Source organism: Zalophus californianus, chromosome 1 (assembly GCF_009762305.2).
Source record: "Zalophus californianus isolate mZalCal1 chromosome 1, mZalCal1.pri.v2, whole genome shotgun sequence".
Taxonomy (NCBI): Eukaryota; Metazoa; Chordata; class Mammalia; order Carnivora; family Otariidae; genus Zalophus; species Zalophus californianus.
The window spans coordinates 12,561,586-12,581,632 of NC_045595.1; the positions used below are offsets into that span (position 1 = coordinate 12,561,586).

Genomic DNA, 20,047 nt, shown 5'->3' on the forward strand with positions numbered 1-20,047 from the left:
CTGCTGGACATACCATCTCCTTCTGGGTTCTCCTACTGCAATCAATGTTGAAATGAACATCTTCACACATGCAACTGCCTTCTCTCATTTTTCTCCCAGGTATTAAAATTTGCTCCAAGGGTCCAAATACTTCAATGGCAACTGGTATTGCCCAACTGATTTTGACTCTCAGCTTACACAATGCAATGACCCCATTGCCAAGGGGAGGAAGAAAGCAAAGGGTCCCAGAGAGGTGGGCCCACCTGCCTGACAAAGCCGCACGCAGGTTGTCCGGGCTGTTATCCTGCTCTCGTCAACCATCCATCAGCTCTGCGTGAGTATAGCAGTGTGTCTCCAGATGCTGGTGGCCAGAGGGGGAAGGAAAGAGGACCCAGTGCAGGCGATCCTCCAGGTCCGGCACTGAAGCCACCTCCCTGCACAGACATACAGAGAGAACTGGGCTCCCACCATCCAGCTGCTAGCGAGACAGGCACATTATCAGTGAGACTGTTCCTCTTCCCAGTAGGGCAATGACATGCCTGCACGGACGCGATGTCACAGGGCTAGGGACATTCTTGGGAATCTGGGCAAGCCAGGAGGCTTGAAGCCGAAGTAACAGAAGCAGATCTCACCCCACCCTGACATCACTTTCTTGTACTCCTCCAAAAAGGAACGGGGGCAATAGGATCTGGGGTGGGATTTCTAGAGACTCTTCTGGGTGTGTTGGGCAAAGTGAGGCCCTGAACAGGGTATGATGGCTTGCTGTCCCTTCCTGTCTACCCCACCGCTCAGCCAGTGACCCCTGTGTGGCACACCATGCTACAACCCCAAACCTGAAAACAACTAGCCATGAACTGAGCCAGCCTAAAGCAATGCAGATTCAAACCCCACAAGAGGGCGGAAACTCCACCACGTGGTCTGAATCCCGTACACTGTGCACCAAGAGGCTAGCTAGCCCTTTCGTGCCCACGTGATGGAGGACGTCAGAGGTAACAAGTACCGCCAGGCCCATGAAGACAGCTAGCATGAGCCCTTGAGCATGTCTACCAGACATCACCCAGACGGTGGCAGCGCCTGGCTCCCCTTCTCCAGGAGCTCTGAGTACTTTTAGGACCTGCGAACAGCAGGTGAGCCAGAGCCTGGGATGACAACCCTGGCCGCTGTTCCCATCTTTGTGCCCAGCATTACCAGCTGGCGGCCACAATCTCTATTCAGAGCAGCCTCAAAGGCAGGTTTAATTCTCATTTCACAGATGAGGAGACAGAGGCTCAGAGAAGTAGAAGAACTTGCGCAAGGCCAGATGAGGTGAAGCAAGATCTGAACCCACACCCGTCTGACTCCAAATCCAAGGGCTCTCTCTGGTGCTGCTACCCTATAAACTGCATCCTGGTATAACAAATTTTCTAACGTTTCTACTTTTTAAAGTCTATCTTGGCAATCTATTTCTTTGGAAGCAAGACGTTAACTTCCCACTGCTGCTTAATGTCCATATATTTAAGATTAGAAATTGGAAGCAACCAACTAAGATAATCACGCATATACAAGCATTAGGACAAGCTCCTCTTCAAAAAAGTGACACTGAAAACACTGGAGAAAGCACACTGAAACTGCCTCCCCTGAGTCTGCCCTCTCCAGTTCCCACTGGCGCAGAGAGGTGCCCCTGACTCCGTGAGCTTCTTAGGGCCCTGCAGCCATCATCTGTCCCATAGTCCTGTGGTGTCACCACATGGCCACTTTCTGAGGCTGTTTTAAAACTTCCTCCTTGGAGCGACCAGAGCCCAGGCCCGTCCCAGACCTAGGCCCAGGCCAATCCAAACACAAACTATCCCTTTTGATCCAGGTCCCATGTGGGTTCTGGGGACACAATGATGAGGGGGCCCTGCCTGCCTCATAGTCTTCATTAACTCAGCAGCACCTGCTGATAGCATGCCCCACATGAGAACCCTTGTTTTTCTCTCTCCCAACACAGCAAATAAAATTCACGAAACCTGTTACCACTGAGAAGTCACATCAACAATTAGCATCCTCTGCACACCTTCTGACAGCTGCTGAACTATGCAAGCTGCATGGCACTGGACAACAGTCCCAGTCTCCTGGGCTGTTCCAGAGCTAGGCCCCTGGCTTGCTGCCCCACAGCCCCATGGGTCCACAGACCCCAGGCCACCTGCAACACAAATGATGAAAATGACATCACTTCCGACACCAGCACATCAGGCCTGCCAAGCTATGTTGATCATCTGTAATAAGCATTAGAACTAACTGCAAGGGAGAAAACGTGCTAACAAACATATCAGTACGAGTTCAGCAGTAGCTGAAAACTCAGATACTTAATGAACAGAAATCTAACGACTGCAATAAACAAAACAGAAGTAATAAAAAATACACTATACCGACTGCAAGAAACAACTGATACCAAATCCTGGATCCCACTCAAATTTCCTGAGCCCCACACACATCCCCAGAAAGCTCCTGGAGGGGGGTCCGTGCCACCCTGGACCCTGAAGCAGGAAGAAGCCTTGGAGAGAGATCGCTCTAGTCAGGCCAGGGTTCCAAGTGCCACCTGAAGGCTTACGCTTTACACTTTTCCCACTTCACTCCTGTCCTGAACAATAGTACCTGGGCTTTGGGAAGCAGGTTACATTTTTTCTAGTACCATTACAATAAATGCACAGCTATCAAACTAAAACATGTTTGGGTGCCTGGGTGGCTCAGTCGTTAAGCATCTGCCTTCGGCTCAGGTCATGATCCCAGAATCCTGGGATCGAGCCCCGCATCGGGCTCCCTGCTCCGCGGGAAGCCTGCTTCTCCCTCTCCCACTCCTTCTGCTTGTGTTCCCTCTCTCGCTTTGTCTTTCTCTGTCAAATAAATAAAGTCTTTAAAAAAATAAAACATGTTCACCTCCAACAAACCCATAAAGCCCTTCTCCATGGCGGGCAATACTGATCCCCCAGCCCACAGCCTTTATTTATTGGCGGCCTCATCAACTCACAGAGGAGCCTGAGTCTCTGCCCCTCCAAAACAGATGCCACACATCTCACAGAAAAGATCGTAAATATGACACAAAGTATCTCCAGGCCCTAGAGGAAGCAGAAGAGTAGGACTTCTTCTGGGCAGCAGCAACAGGAGGGAAGAGCAAGACCATGCTTATATTAAATACTTTTTCTGACCCTAAATCCCACATTAAGGTGAGGAGAACCAGAAAAAAACCAGTCAGACACTGAAGCATTTCTGCTTCTGCCAAACTCCTGACCAGGGGATCTTCTCACTCCTCCCTGTTTCCCTAGGACTTTGGTTGGGGCCTCCTGGGGGGGGGGGGGAAGGCATTCATCTGATCCCCGTTCAGTGCCTGCTATGTGCCAGATTCTGGGTGGGGGTGGGTGGGGCCTGTCCTCAAGACCTGGCTCACAGAGAACCATCCTGGTGGTGGGGACAGGCGAGTGTACCAGCAGGGCTCCAGGGAAGGCACTGCAGAGAGGTCTTCATGAGCATGAGGCTCAGGAGGGAAGAATGGGGGGTGCAGAATCATAGGCATGCACAGATGCGGAACGGGGGGAGGTAAGGGGCACTGGGAGGCCAGGAGAAAGAGGCAGGCAAAGGCCTGCTGTGCCAGACATTGGTTTGGGAACTCCAAGCTCAGCCTGCCTTGTAGAAGCTGATGTGCCCCACGGGTAGGCGGTGGAGGGGGATGAGTTGAGCTGCAGTTCCCATCTCCCCCTGAGGAGTGTTCTGAGCCCATCTGAGTCCCTTGGCCAAAGTCCCTACTGCCCGTCTGTACCCAAAGCCCCTCCACGTGTTGCTGGCACTGCTTCCCTTCTCCCTGTCAGCCTTGGGCTGGAACTGGGGTTCTGCTGTAGCACCCTGCCACGGGGCAGGGCCAGTCACTTCAGGCCTCATCTGTGCCCTGGGGGGACAGCACCATCCAGCTCATAGGTGCTCTGAGGACTGCAGCGTGTACAAAACCCACGCCCTGGGGCCCTATGCGGGAGTCTCTCCACCAAAGGGCACTAAGCACTACTTGCCAAAGGGGCACCGGCTCTGTTTCTGCCTCCCTCTTGGGTAACACTGGATTCCCACCAGGCTGAGTGAAGGAACAGCAGATACACCCTGCCTGCCCTTCGCTGATCACTGACCAGGGCCCCTTGCTCCTGAAATTGGATCTGGCCTCACAATCTTCTTTAAACCCAGAGCTCAGGGCAGGTAGACCACTGAGCACTGGCGTGCAGGGGGAGCATGGCCTACCCTCTTCAGTTATACCCAGCGATCTACCCCTCCCCTGAGTTCCTCTAACTGCACATCTGCCAACAACACCCAAAGGGGGCCCCTGCCTCTCTGAGCGTCTGACCGAGACTCTGAGACACACAAACACTCAATACCACACATGCCACGTACATACACACACACACCAGACCCCAGACTCTGAGACACAAAAACACTAAATACCACACATGCCATGTACGTGTGTGTGTGGGGGGGGGGGGGTACACACCCACACACCCACACACCCAGACCCCAGAGGCCCTGTCAGAAAGTCCTGGCCCTGCTTTCTAAGCCTCAATCAGCTCCCCAGGTTTCTTGCTTCCAAGGCCTCCTTCTCACTGCAACTCTAATAGTGCCCCCCCACCAAGCATGAGGTGGTCTCTGGGTCCCCACCCCCCAGTCTGTCACTCCCAATGACAAGCCTGCAGGCACTGCTTATTGTGGGAGCTTTGCCTGGAAGATGTACTATGAAGAGCCTCAATAAGGCAAAATAGGCACTACTTGATTAAGAAATTCTTACTACACACAAAAAATTAAATTAAAAAAAAAACAGAAAAAAAGAAGAAAGAAAGAAAAGAAATTCTTACACACATAGCTCTACAAATTACTATCCAAAGGGGTCAGGCTCTATCAGCCCCTTTTTAAAGGGAGGAAGTTAGGGCACACCAAGGTCACCTATTCTGCCTGAGGTCACACAGCTGGGTTGGGGCCCCAGCAGCCTGGCAACCAAAACCTGGCTCTTCACCGCATGCTCCACCACCTCTCCCAGAAATACACAGATAAAGCGCAGCATGGCCTTGAAGGCACTCCCGGTGCGACTGGCTGGGCAGGCAGGCAGGCGGGGCTGTGGGCTGTTCAGGATATTCTGAGGCCTCCAAGGAGCGGGACGGAGGGCGTCTCTGAGGAGACCTGAAGAGTGCGCAGCAGTCTGCAGGCCAGACCAGGAAGGCGAGGACTCGTCAGGTCAAGTCGGGAGCACACAGTAGCACAAGTACAGGGAACACCAGATGAGAGTGAGAGGAGGGCCATGGCAGGTCACATAATGGACCCCAGGCCACGCTCAGAGCAAGGAGTGACACGCTCAGATCGGACTGCAGTTTTAAATAGCTGGATCCAACTGCCTGGTGGAGAGCTCAGAGCTGAAGCAGAGAGAAATCTGTAGGTGCTGGCCGGCCCCATACAGTGAGATGGTGACAGGCAAGATGGGGCGGATGTGAAATGAAGGGGGATCCTGAGGCAGGACCCAGGGGCTCAGGGCTCATCTGAGGAGAGGGACAGGGCAGGAAGGGAGGGATGCAGCTGGATGCCAGGGAACTATTGTGGCACTGTCCCAATGACATGTGTCCCTGAGCTCACTCACTTCCCAAGGTTCTGAGCACAGACTGCTCATGGGCCACCCGTTTCACCTACCCTGAGATGCACCAGTGTATCACTAACCACTGAGAGACAAATGGTGCCAATTCACAGCCTGACCCCAGAGACATTAAAATGTGACTGAAAGGAACACACCTCACTCCTCAGTCCTCATATCCTGAGTGCTCAGAAGCGGGCAGAGGTACACGGTCTCCCTCACGCCCAGCGTGACATCTGGGACCAGGTGCCGTCCCCAACCAGCCCCTCCGTTCAACCATGTCTGAACAGATCCCAAGGCTGGCAGCTGGGATCCTCCCACCCGGGCTGGGGTGGCAGCTGCCACACCTGAATGCCACATCTCCCAGGCCAGCCCGCCCACAGCTCCACCAGCAACCTTTCCACGCTCCATTCAAAAACAGCTCTGGGGCCCTAGTGAAAGAAGCCTCAGCACGCCTGAGCTCCTGGGAGGTCCTTCTGCCTGGACTGCCCTCCCTCCAGTCCTCCCCCTGGTTCACCCCACCCACCTCATCGACCGGCATTCCTCTGCTCCTCTTGTGCACTGAGCCACTACACCCTGTCACCCTGTTCATGCTCACACAGCACTGTGGCTGACAAGAGCCGCATATGCAACTGGATGGGGCAGCCAAAGGAGTGAAGGGGCGGGGCATGGAACCCAGGAACCTTCTATTGTAAGGTCATCAGCTTCTGTGTCTCTAAAAGGGGGCAATCGCCCTCCCGTGGGATTGTGTGAGGATCTGCCCAGTGCATGGTAAAGTGCTGGCCAACTGGGGGTCCTGATCTGTGCAATGGGAATCATTGCAATCACCACCTCTCCGGACTCCTGCTAAATCAGATGTGCTCCTGAGTGCTTGGGGGCTTTCCTGAATGCTCAAGTGACATATGACAGGGGCTGCAGAAGATCCAGGGCAAGAGACCTCAGCAGTCTCCCCGTGAATAAACAGCAAGGCCTTAACACTGGCTGCTTCTGTGTGTCAGGGATAGACATGACCTCGGGCTCCACCCCACACCTGCCCTCTCACACCTAAGCTCAGCTTTTGAGAAACAAGAGCAGGGGAGAGGGATGGCTTGGCTTCAAGGAAGGTCTTGGGCCCAGTGAGGCTCCAGGCAGTGCTCACAGGGCCCTGTGGTAGTGCAGGATGCTGCCTCTCCCTGTTCCCCATCCTTCCAGCACCAGCTCTGAGCAGAGCTACGGAGGAGGCTGCCCGCTCTGCCCTGCCCATAGGGGGCCCCTGCAGAAGTTGCCCCGTCACATCTGCCACCGCGAAAACCAGCACTCCACATGTTCCTGTCTGAGAGACTCAGTGGAGACATGCACACAAATACTCCCATAGCACTGTTTTATTAATAAATTCTGGGAGCAAGCTCCATCACAATAAAACAGATATGATCACAGAATATTATGCTGCAGTTAAAGGAATGAATTATATTCATACGTAACAAAGACAGAGAGCCGGGACATGCTGAGGGAAATGAGCTGCCTTCAAAATGACAGACTTGTGTGCCAGCATTTATTTAAAAACCATGCATGGTGTTCTAGGATGTATCTCTACACACAAAGACATACTCCAGACTCATGACAGTGGTTCCCTCCAGAGTGACAGAAGAAACTGCATCAGTGACAGAGGCCAAAGTGGCCTTAGCTGTAACTCAAACACTTAACATTTTAAAAGAAAACTGTATTTATTGCTTGTGTACTGACAGATCAGTGAAAAGAAAAGGAATCACAACATTTTAGGCAGAGGATAGGGCGAAGGAAGGCCCAAGAGCACAGGCCACACCTGGATGTGCAGGCTGGGGAGTTCACCAAGGATCTGGGCGGCTCTGAGTCGCCAGAGTTGGTTCTGCAGAGGGTACATTCTGGATCTGCAGGGGGCTGCACATGGGGGCATCAGCTTTCAAACAGAGACAGCAGGGCATGGAAGGTGACTCTAAACCTGGTTTGCCAGAATACATGTTTACACCTGTTGTCCAGTGTAACTTTTAATAGTGTCTTGTTCACTCTAAAAGTGTCCTGGTATGGAGGATAAGAAATACAGTCGCCCTGGCTATGGGGTCAGGGAAGGAATCACAGCTAGGCCTCCTGACCTAGACACCATCCACCACCACCTCCTGCGTTTACTGCAGGCTCCACACTGTGCCGCCACTCTAGGGGCACTGTCCCACAAAGTCCCAGAGCTGCACTGGCGTAGAGCATTCTACAGATTCAGAAACGGAGACTCAGAAACAAGATTCCTGCTCAAAGTGACACAGCCCACACAGAGTTTGAATCCCCAGCATGGGCAAGACTTTGGGCCAGACCCTGGGGTCCTGAGACTGAGAGGCAGCCTGCAGGCCAAAATGACCCACTGAATAAAAAGAAGAAATGGGTGTAAAAGAGAGTGCCCAGGAGGCTGCCTCACAGGAGGAGGTACAGGAAATTCCACTGGCCTCTGCCAGCACCCATCTGCAGTAAGTGTCCACACATCCCCCCCAGACAGCGAGCAGCTGCAGATGGGACTGGCACAGGGCACCAGCCGAGAGATGGCACCTCCAAGCTGCCGAGGCGGGCCAGGAGCAGAGTCTCCGTGCTGGCGCCGGCTGGCACTCCCAGAGAGGGGAGGGGCTCAGAGGAGCATTGGGGATGGAGGAGACGCCAGGGTAACAGAGGAAGGGGTCAGGTGGAAGAGGCCCAGGGAGAAGAGCACCAGCCCAGATCCCACAGTGCCAGGAAGGACAGAGCCACAGGGCTCATCCTGCCAATGAAAGCCCCTCGGAAAGAAAACAGCTGAAGGCCGCACGGGGCTCTTAGTGACAAAGCACCCTTTCACATGTCTTCTTATCCAACTCTTAGCAAATCTGTCATTCAGTGGGGCCAGCTCTCCTCCTTCCTCGCTCACCTAACTCACACACACACTTCTTCACTTCCGTCTCCCTGCAAAGGGATGGGTGTCAGATCACCAGCCCAGCAGGCAGCTTGACAGAGTGCACGGGTGACTCCACTTCATCCTTAGCGGGTCACCAGGGCTCTACAGGCCTGGGCCCGCCTGGGCGCGGGCGTGTCTGGAGACGGCAATGGATTGGTTTCTCGGGGGCTGCTACCCGCTCTCCTCCCTACAGGACCAGGGATGTGATGGCTTTGGGACTGGGTCCCCAAAAGCACAAACACCTTCGTCTAATTAGGAATGACACAAGTCTGCAAGCTGGGCCAGTCCTGCCATCTCACTGACGTGGCAGCATGACTCTCCGTAAAGCCGGGATGCGGGGGGGCCCTGCAACCAGCAGGGGAGGGACCACTGAGCCTCTGGACTCTCTGAAGCTGTCTGGCCCTGTCAACGTGGCCCGCACCATCGGCACACAGCAGTCTCAAGACGCACTGGGTTTAGGTTTCATTCTTTCCTTTTTTGAGGGAGTGGAAACAAATATAGCCATTAGCCACGCTGAAACCTAGAGCAACTTTTATGGCCCAGTGGGGAGGTTAGCAACAGCGACTCCTTGATCTGGGAGGGGAAAGTAGCCAGAAGATGGAGTTGCTCCATTCCAGTGGGCAGGGCACCCCACACACACCCAGAAGGAACGCTTGTCTCTAACATCAGGGAAACCGTGGACGCGGAAGCCCAAACCCATCTGGACTGCACACTGCCAACCACTGCAGCCAGCAGAGAACAGACACGAGCGTTCACTCAGCAGCTATCTATTTACAGGGAAAATAAAATGTATTGCGCACGTGGTGAGGAAGGAGGAAGTCAGGGAACAGAGAGAGCTTATGGGACTTCCACACATGTCAGGGAAGGCCGACAACAGACAGGCGAACAGGACCATGTGAGTGTAGCAAAAGCTATGAAAAAATAAGCATGCGACAAGTTACGGGAAGGCTTCTGCTGACCGCTGGGCCAGGAGAGGTGGGCACCTCAGCCCCAGAGGCTACAGAGAAGCAGGACAGCACAGGATCTGAAGAGTTCTGGCCCCACCCCACCGTCAGGCAGCTGGCTCACCGCACGCCCCTGAGGGGCTCCCAGCACAGCCTCTGACCCAGGAGAGCCACACCAGCCGGCCGCCCACTGCAAAGGCAGTGATGGCCAGCTTGGACCAAGAGCCTGTGGCCTGCAGCCAGGGTCCACACTGGCTAGGAGGGGGGACTCTACCCAGGACTGGGCTGGAGCCCACTCACACCAACCCACGAGAGCCTGGGGTGAAACTTCCAGGAATCTTGGGGGCCAGCCGTTAAACACAGCCACTGTGAAAAATGCAATGACAGAGGCTCACAACGAACTGTATTAAAAACAAAGATGAAATACAACTCATAACCTCCTACTTATTTTGCCACGTTACTATTATCTAGGTTTTTGAGTTTATTCATGACTATTGCATCCAAAGGGAGAAAATGGTGTTCTACTGAGGCATCTCTTCCCAACTCCATGTGTGGTGACATCATGTTAGTGGCCAGAAACCAGCCACAGTGAAAGTATTTACACCGTGGAAATTGGCAAACACTACAAATCAGGGCTTAATCACTCCTGGGCCATATCCAGTCCAATGTCTGTTTTTGTAAATAAAGTTTTTTTTTCATTTTATATTATTTTTTATCAAGATAAAACTCAAATAACATAAAATCAGCTATGTAAATAAAGTTTTATTGGAACACAGTTATACCCATCCATTTCCATATTGTCTATGGCTGCTTCTGTGCTATAAATAATGGCAGAGTTGTGACAGACTCTATGGCTCAAAATATTTACCATCTGGCCCTTTACAGAAATAGTTTGCCAACCCCTGGGTTTAGATTTAAGAAAGTGATGGAGAAAATGTTAATAATGCAGATTAAATTTAAAAGTGTGTCATGCCTGTAGCCATTACATTAGGAATAGCACAAAGGAACAAGGAAATAGCCTTCTAGTATTTGAAAACTATTATCTAATTCAGCATTAACATAAACAAAACTATCAATCGACATTCATGTCAGAACTACACTCATAAGTTAACTACAGATACAAAAGCTCAAAAATCAAGGAAAGCAATCTGTGAAACAACTGGTACACAGAATTGACAATAAAGAGGACTGTGTATTCTATTATTTGTGAACTGTATACTACCCATCCTGTTTATCAAATGTATAAACCTACATGTATATGTGTATGCATACTTTTTTTCCAGAAAAGGACAGTTGCCAAACATTTACTGACACACCACAGAGTAAATTAGTACATTACTTCAAAGAACCTGAAATAAAGTTTGAATGAAATGAAAATCCATTTGCATAATTACTGTATTTAAACATTACAAGCAAACATGAAAAGAGAGAAGAACCTGGATTCATTAGATATAGCGATTCTTGCCAATTACTGAATGTTTACTAAAAATTCGCTTTAAGTTTCATCACCTGCACATGCAAACAGAATTTCTCTACCATGATTGTTAGAGTCAAGTGAAAAAATCCAACCTAACATAATAGAAGTCAGGTTCATGGACATAGCACTCCCTCTTGTAAAAATTAATGACATTACTTAGAAAGTCAATACGAGTTAATTATTTTACACATTCCCTAACGCTTTATCCTTCATTTTTCTCATAATCACACTGAAGAAATGCCACGCTCGAGTATTTCCCTCCAGTCCCACTTGGACTGTTCCCCCAGAGCACTGTGTGGACACCATCATTTCCTACGCGTGCCATGACGAGAGCATCTGGCAGCAGCGCGACACAGCAAGGAGGGGATGGGACTCTTTACAAGGGGCGGCCAGGAGAGACCTGAAGGAGTCTGATGGCCACAGATCTGAGGACACTCATGAATGAGGGACAGGGAAGTACACATTGAGGATAGAAGGAAAGAAGAGTCCAAGTCACAGAGCACCTGTAGATGATGATAATAAGGAGTGGGATGTCTGAGTGCACAAGATCTTAACTGGCAGAGTGATGAGGTCTGATACTGGTTTGGAAGGAGCAAGAAGGAAGTTTCCCAAGAGGGAGATGGCCAGGCACACAACAGAGATGGAGAAGAGACATTCCGGCGGTAGAGCCGCTAGGACTTACAGATGGACTGGACACAGTAAGGTGGCAAAGAGCAGGAAGCACAAACAGCAGGAGTTTACGAGAGCCACGGGCCTGGCTCCACTGACTGCGATGAGTAAAACCCACAAGTCCGCGCACGTCCCCTTCGTCCTGGTGGGCTGGAGCCCAATCCTTTGAGAGCACGAACGGGACCGGTGGCCCTGACGAGGGCAAAGCGTCGCATGCCGCTGCTCTGAACCTCCCGGATACGCTCGAGAAAGAACTCTACCCTCTCTGCTGGTTGCAGTACACACCTCCCCGCGCCCACTCCACATCTGATTGCTCTCAATAGTTCTCGAGTGCTCTTCAGGCTAAAGCAGTCTTTTATTTTCATTTTTTTACTGTTTAATTAAAAAGACAACGGAGCACAGGCAAAACAAAAAGAAACACTAGTGTTCTCATTTTATCCAAAACTCTAGTTTTTGTGCCTTTCCTAGTTGTGCTTGGCTGACAAAAATACTCCTTTTCTTCATCATGGCAAGACTTGCCCATTCTTCCACGGAGCTTTCAAGACTGTCCTTCACAGCTCTATGCTACTTGCCTCTGTCGATGCACCGTGTTTCCTAAGCTTCTCCCATGCTGTTAAATTAATGGCATCAACAATCATTAGTACATGAATTTATCTATTAACACTGCTATTAAAATTCATCGTGTACCTGTTAATAGACTACTAGGAGCAAAAGGGCACCAACGAGGCTGTGCCTCTCCCTCCACAAAGACTTTCCAGAAGGCTGACCTAGGAAGTAGCTCCTGGGTCCTGCCAGCAGGGCGCTGCGGGATGAAGCGGGCAGAGTGGGAGACAGATTCGGAGATTTAAAACAGCAACAGGGTAGCCTGAACTTGAGTCTTGATTCCCTGCCAATGCCATTCTTCCCACATGTTTGAGCACAAGGTATATTTTCTGATTACTAATCACATCAACATTTCTCTGTCCGGTGATGTCTCTGAGATCTTAGGACTGTTAGTTGTGAATACCCTCTCCATACAGAAAGGACGTTGCTTCCTAAAGGCGATTTCACTCACAAATTCCTATTTTGATCACCCTCGTCCACAAATGCAGTACAAAGGGGTTCAGAAAAGTCCAGACAGGTTTTAATCCTGACTGGGAGTTCCAACTGAAGCACCTCTTCCAAAGAAGTGCGCCTTTCGTTCTACAAGTCTGAGATTTTATTCTACAACCTATTTCTTCCTGTTTCCCACCCCCAGGGAGCTTTTAGAAATGTGTAAAATTATGCAATGCTGTCTGGTAACTGCTCACTGCTCACACTAACTAAAGGGAAGACTATCTTTGAGAAAGAACAGCATCTGTGAAAACCAAAGTTAAATATCTACAATAACTCATCCAGGAGAATAACTGCTCCCGCCCCCATTCCCAAAGAGGTGGGGGAGGGGCTTGTGCACGCCCAGTGCCCGACATGCCCTTCAATAGGGTTGGGCTTGTTTGGTTCTCACCATATAGACGACAGCAAATATTTGATGTGATTTGTCCAACGACAAACATCTCAGAGACAGAGCAGTAGAGATTTGAACCCAGGTCTCTCCAAAACCTTTGAACATTAAATACTGTTCTTTCTTTTTTTCTGTCTGTCCATCTCTCTTTTTACTTAGGAGGGAGGCTCAAAGGATTTCTATTTGATTGTTAACTGCATTCATCAACCCAGACTTAAAGAAATGAGAAGGCTTTCTTCTCCACAAGACAAGACCTCATGAACGGAGCAGATACGGCTCAGAGGCTCTAGAGACATTGGAAAAACCAGAGCTGTCTGGCTGGGGCGGGGCTGAGATGAGTGGGTGGCAAGGGAGGGACAGGAGCCCCATCCTCACCCCTATGCTAGCCCAGGTACAACCATCTCTCCCACTTCCCATGTGGAAAAAGACAACACAGCCCCAAGCCCTTACACAAAGCACAAGTAATCTGAGGCCCCAGCAGTATGCTGTCTAATTCAGGTGGTCATTAAAATTAAACAGAAATTTAGATGTCAGTTCCTTGGTCTTACCAGCCACACGTTAGGTACTCGCCACCCATGCGCAGCTCAGAGCTACCACACTGGACAGCACAGACACAGACCATCTCCATCACCAGGCAGTTCTCTGGAAGGAAGGAAGGACCTCCGCAGGGATTCTCATACACCCCTCTCCTCTCTGCAGGTTCGCAGTGTTGTCTCAAAGCAAATGCTCTGAGATCAGCTATGCAGTGGCCAGGTCACTAGCCACCTCATCCAGCTACGCCTTCCACTCCTCTATGAAATGGGATAATACCTAGCAGAGAGAGAGGACACCTTAAGAGCTGCTGCTTTTGTCCTCCTATTTCTTCTATTAAGGCCTGAAGATTAAAAAATAACCTTTATGAACTCCATCTGCAGGTCTATGGTCACTGATAGGATTATTCTCCCCTTTCTGCGTGGCCTCCAGCAAGGACAACCTCCCTCCCTCTTTTGTTCACCTATCACACAGATAGTACCCATTCCCTCACGGTCATCTTGGTGACTCAACAGAAGCTGGGCATTGTACCAGGCACCCACATGCTCAGCCTCTCAGGACACCACCACCGGGTAATGGTAATGGCTCCAATAGCCCTGAGCCACAAATAAAAGAGACTGAGCCTCAGAAACAGGAAGTGATTTGCCCCAAGTCCAGGCAGACAGAAGCAAGAGAAGGACCTGAAGCTGCTGCTCTCACTGGCTCTCAGCTGGTGCTCAGTGTTCAGAACCCCAAGCAAGGGGGACTCACCCTGGCCGGGGCCTTACCCACAAGAGGGAGGAAACCAGTGCTCTCCTGCAGGGCTGGGCCTAAAGGGCTCACCACCTACTAAAGGGGCTACACAAGTACAGCAACACCTAGAGCGCCCTCCCCTTTCCCTGGGTCCTGTCACTCACCTCCAGAATCCCCAGACTCCCTAGAACTATGGGACACACATGGGACAGGCTCAGTGCCTGAGTGCTAACTATGCCACTGTGGTTCCAAGAGAACCCACATACCACCGGAGGACCCCGAGAGGCTGAGATCTGGAGAGGGAGGGCCAAGTAGTCCTAACAAGAATGAAGAGTTTTCCAGGGAACCAGCCACCCCAACCCTGATACTTGTGAGCTGAGCGGCTGCCCTGCCCAGGCCCCACTAAACCTGAACTTTTACCCTCAACCCAACTCAACCCTCCCCAGTTAGGCACTGCTTGTGCTTGTCTGTAGTTTGAAATCAGAGATGGACCCACATCAGTTCATAAACTGGTCACTGACCCTAACAGAACAAACAGGCTCACTATGCACCAGCAGAAGAACCAAAGTGGGTGGGGGGGTGCAATACAGGCATGTCAGATTAAAGATGCTGTGGGAAAGATCAGACCAGGACACCAGAACAGCCAGAAGACGGTGCTCCTGAGATAGCTGGCACTGGCCTTGCTGGGGGAGGCACCCTGGGCCCAGAGAGGCAGGTAGGAAGTGAGGAGGGAGGGGAAAAAAGAGGAAGGGTGGACCATCCAGGTGTGGGTACACTAGCAGGTCAAGAGCTGACTGATGAGCAACTGAGCACAGTGGGAGCAGCGGGGGAGAGAGGACGCCTGAGCTAGACTGGAGCATAATGTGCTTGGCTGATTCTGCCTAGACTCTCTTGATTACAAGTAGCAGAAAAGCCAGCTCAAAAGGGCCTCATCCAGAAAAGAAGCCACTGGCTCACTTAACTGAAAAGTTCAGGCAGGGCTCGCCTTGGGCCAGTCAGGCCATGGTGACTTAATCCTCCCTCAACTCCCTGGGCTGGTCTCACTCCTGGGCAGGTTGTCCCCAAGCAGGAGACCCTAGCAGCAATCTGCTCATATCCTCTCCCATTCATGTCCCCCCCACCCAACCACACCAGCAAAGTGCTAAAACTTTTACAGGCTCTGATTGGGTCATAGGCCTATCCTCAACCACTGGCCAGAAGATGTAGCCCTGTGATTGGCTAGTTCCCAGTACTAATCATCCAATAGGCATGGACCAGAGGGTAAGGACAGGAACTGGCAGCGAGAGGGGCTGCCCACTACTGGGCCTGTGAACTGTTAGCTGCCATGTATGTCGATACCCAGGGCACTTAGGATTGGGGCCACATTCCATTCTCAAGAGCCTTCCGAAGCAGCGTATGTACATCCTCCTGAGAAAATGAAGGCTGAAAACCTGACCTCATCCAAGGCTGCAGAAAAAAAAAAAAAAGATTCCAGTTTAGTCCTGTCTAATGACAAAGTCCAAGTTTTCCACCCAGAGAAAGACTGTCTTCTCCACTATATGCTAAAGAACCCAGACTTCACCCAGCCAGCCACACAGCCCCAACAGAAGGGATGAAATGTCTGTGTTTTGGGACATTCACTCTTCAGCTGGTGTGGGGAGGAGAGCAGGAGGCTGACCAGCTGCTAAGCAGCTGCACTAGACCTCCCTGGAGATCCCATTTTGCAGGAAGGGGGCTGCCACAAGAGGGGGAACCCCAGGACAACTCTGAGGTCACCTGCAGAGTGGTGGCACCACCAACCACCACAGAGCAGCATACCAAGGGCAGGAGGAAAGAAGGGGCCTCCACTCTAGAATGGGCTGCTTGCACATCCAGGACAAGAGTCAGCTGGAGAGAGAGGGTTCAGGTGCTGCTGGAAGCCAAGGCTCTAAGAGTACCTGGGAAAAGCCTGAAAGGCAGATAGGGCATTGGTAGTGCTAGGCAAAGCCAAAACACTCAGGGATAAGGAGGCACCATGGGCAGAGAGTTTGGAGAGAATGGAATGGCCAACACAGCAAGGTGCAAGGGGAACGGGGGACGATGGGAACCGATCAGTGTTAGGCGTTAGGCCTCGTTCACTCCTGCAGAGGTGCATTTAGCACTAACCCTATAGCGGGGAACTGAAGACAGCACGATGACCCAGGAAGACAGCCCGGAGTGACAAACAAAGTATATTTTTGGGCCCAGGGTCAGCTCATCTCACAAAGCAGATGATGCCACTTCCTATTTCCCAATTTGGGGGAGCCCACCTCCCACCAGACAGAAAACCATGTTCACTGTAATCCTAACAGGAGTGTCATCCCCAGGGCGAAAAGCAGGTGCCCACTCCCCTCTAAGTGGAGCTGACAGGCAGGTTTACCAGAAACCCCAAGTCAGTCCCACCCCCGACCAGTGTCCTTACCATTTCTGTCCTGCCACACGGGAGAATGACAGCAGGCTGGGGGGCACCTATTGTTTTTGTCTGAATCGCAGACCCTGCTTCTACATGCTCCTCCCTGACTTCCTGTGGACACTGCCATTTTCTTACAAGGCCCCCTTCACCTCCAAACCAAGCCAGAGTGATTCTCCAGTTTTCAAACTGGAAGCAAGAGAGCGAATCCCCTCTTCTTCAATGGCCTACCTGTCAAGAGGTCAAACTTGAGCTGCTGCATTTCCCACCACGTGGAAGAAGTCTGTCCATAAGACAGACAGACAGACACACATGTGCTCACAAACACCACTCTGACTCAGTGATGGGGTGAGGGAGGTTACAAGCAAAGGAAGGACAAGCTCACATAACACCTGGGAGGGTGATGTTTCTGCCCTTTGATGAGAAGTTAAGTTCCTGCATTCAGTGGCAGCACTGCCTTGTCACCAACCTTCAAACTGAGAATTGTAAATGCTTGAGAAGTTCCTCTAAAATAGAAGTGAAAGTGAAATATCCATTCACAAACCTTTCCTCCCATGATCATACCAAAAACCTAACACGTGGCCCACTTCTGTCACTGCTAGGCTACCAGCATCCAGCAAGGGGCGGGGGGGAGGGGGCAGACATCACCAACTTCAGGTTGGTGATTGGGGGTGGTTCCCCTCCCAAAACAAAGGAAAGGAAAAATGGAGAAGGCCGTTAAAGATCATCTGACCCTACCCTTCTCAGTTAACCTAAGGGGAAGAAGCCAGGCCCAGAACTGCAGGTAGCAGTTTCCGGTTACCCAGGTTAATCAAGGGCAGAGGAAATGGGCAAGACAATCAGCTTTGAACAGACCATCCAGTGCCCATCCATTCCTCTGAGCCAAGAGGACAGAAGTCTGGAGAACTCAACTCTCGCCTGTTCACAGGGGCCACTTCCGAGCTACAGGAGGCCTGTGTGAGTCTGGGTCTCTGGACTGCACCACGTCCCCCTGCCTGGGCTGGGGGCAGCACCAGGAGAGATGACGGGGACTGAAGAACAAGCAGCACTTGTTGGCAGGCTCTCCGAGACCCCCAAAGTGCTCCTCAGCCCAGGACGGGATCAGAAGCTGCACCCCAGCACCAGCGCTAACAGAAGGTAACAGAAAAGTACCCAAGTGTGACTACAGGCAAATCAGGGTCTGCAAGTACAACCAGGAGTGGGTACTCAGAACCCTGTGCTGTGACCTCATAACATCCAAACCATTCCATTGCTTACTCCAGACCTTACATTTTAGTAACACCCTTTTTTGTATCTGGACCCAAGTCTCCCAGGCCAGCACCATGCCCAACTATTTGATGGTATTATCACATCAAAGAGATGATTAAACTGGCATGCATTCAGGGGCATTGTCAGATTGCTCCCGACCCCATTACCCCCTCCCACCAATAGGACCCTGATGTTTCCTGGAGGAACCCCCTCTATTCTGGGCCGGTCTGGGTAGAACTACACCATGCCCAGATTTAGGGGTGCACCAATCAACACTAATTCCAGAGAAGGCACCAGGAAATGTCTGCTGAAACTTCTGGAAAAGCATCACCTTCTCTTCCTTCCCCTGGATGATGGTCAAAGAAGGCGAATCCCCAACTGGGGGAGCTGGGAGGAAGACACCCCACTGTGTGAAGGGAGCACTACAGAAGAGATAGAGCAAAGCCAGGTCCTCACCTGAGAACAGACTCACCTCTGAGCCTGAGTGGCACAAGCCAATCAGCCCTTTTGCATTTACGTTCCTGTCATGAGCACAGTACGACCCTCCCTCTAGGGTTGGCTGGCCAAAAGAATTTGTAGAAGTAGAAGAAAAGTGCTCTGCTGGCATCTATCTAACTGAACACTTGAAGGAAATAATGTGAAACAATTGGCGAAAAGGGAAACTGTTCCTATTTTATACCCTACACATAAGTGTCGCTCATCCACAGATAGCACTAAAAAGTCAGCTTGCCAACTGCTTGCCTGGCACAGCTGCAAGATGCACGGGGTAAATAAAGTTGGAAAGTGTCTACCTGAAGTGGATTCCAGAATGGCTGGCCTTAAAAAGAGGAGGGCAGTTAGCTACCTTCGCAATCACCTGGGGAAAGAGAACGTGGCCACGGCCCCACACTCCAACCTGAGCTGAGCCAGGGACCTGATGGCAAGAGGGGTCAAGAGAGCTAATAGAACTGGGGGGGAGGAGGACAAGAAGAACCCAGCCCCCAGGTGTGCAAGGAGAGCTGCGGCCAGGTTGGTGGATCAGGTGGCGACCCAGAACCAAGTGTGACCAGAGGTGTGGGTAGGGGATGGAGCCGAAGGTACAAGTATGGGCAGGGCAGTGGGGATCCCAGTGCCTGGAAGAGGGCTGCCAGGCCGCCTGCTGAGCTCTCAGTGTGAGCCGTAGTCACATATACACGAGTCTTCCGTGAGAGGACCACAGAACCAGCCCCCCCACCACAGAGTCAAGGCCGGCCACAGTCTGCCACCTATGAAATCACTCTGCACACCGTGCACGGGTGACGGGCATCTTCACAGCAGTCATGAGCTGACCCACCACAGGGTATGGCCTGGAAGAAGCATCACCCACTTTCTGGCCCTGATGAAACCCAGGGGAGAGGAGTGTCCAGGAAGGGTCCGGTTTGTCATGGGACCAAAGAGTCCCAAGGCAGCATTTGAACAGTATCTCCAGGGTCCATAGACAGTCAGGGATCTAAGACTAAGAGTCAACTTTTCTCTGTCAGGGGTGAACAATGCCACCAAGAGACAAGCAGGAAAAAAACGCCTCACACCTTTTCCTCAGCCAGTTCAAGAGAAAGCACAAAGCATTTCAGGTACAACTTTCCTCCCAGCCTAGCATAAAAACATACCACAGACAAATCCAGCATGAGGATCCCGACTCCGGCAAGAGAGTGGAATGCCTACCTCGTACCTACTATGCTCTCTGAGGTGACATCGGAGGTGGCAGCAGGTGGGTGAGGCCTGGTGGGGGGTGGGAAGAGGATTCCCAATCCCAGTGTGATACCTTCTAGCTGTGTGTCTACTGAGCCTCAGTTTATGCACCAGTACCTCCCTCCCCGTGTTGCTGTACGTACTAAATGTTTTGAATTTGTGAGAAGCACTGAAAAGTACCGGCCCCTAGTACCTGCTTCGTAAGTGCTGACAGCCAGCTCCTAAGATCAGCCCTTTTCACAGGAAGATCAACAAGCTTCTGAGCACCGGCTTGCTACGGAAGTCCTAGAAACATGGGGATTAACTCATGCTCCACTACCAAGGAGCGTGCAATCCCAA

At 51.4% G+C, this 20,047-nt stretch overlaps 1 protein-coding gene across 5 annotated transcripts in view; it reads right to left on the minus strand.

Moving 5' to 3' along the window:
• Positions 1–20,047, minus strand: part of MED26 (mediator complex subunit 26) — a 55,336-nt gene that overhangs the window by 25,562 nt on the left and 9,727 nt on the right. The window contains exon 2 of one of the 5 annotated variants that reach the window (XM_027587605.2): positions 13,632–13,893. The exons of 3 other annotated variants lie outside the window; for them this stretch is intronic. Coding sequence is in view for 1 of the 2 variants with exons in the window: in XM_027587602.2 (XP_027443403.2) it covers positions 6,114–6,128 (15 nt within the window). In the remaining variant the exon portion in view is untranslated. Of the gene's footprint in view, positions 1–6,113; positions 6,144–13,631; positions 13,894–20,047 lie in introns of those variants that run through there. One more of the 5 variants, XM_027587602.2, reaches the window with a different exon arrangement.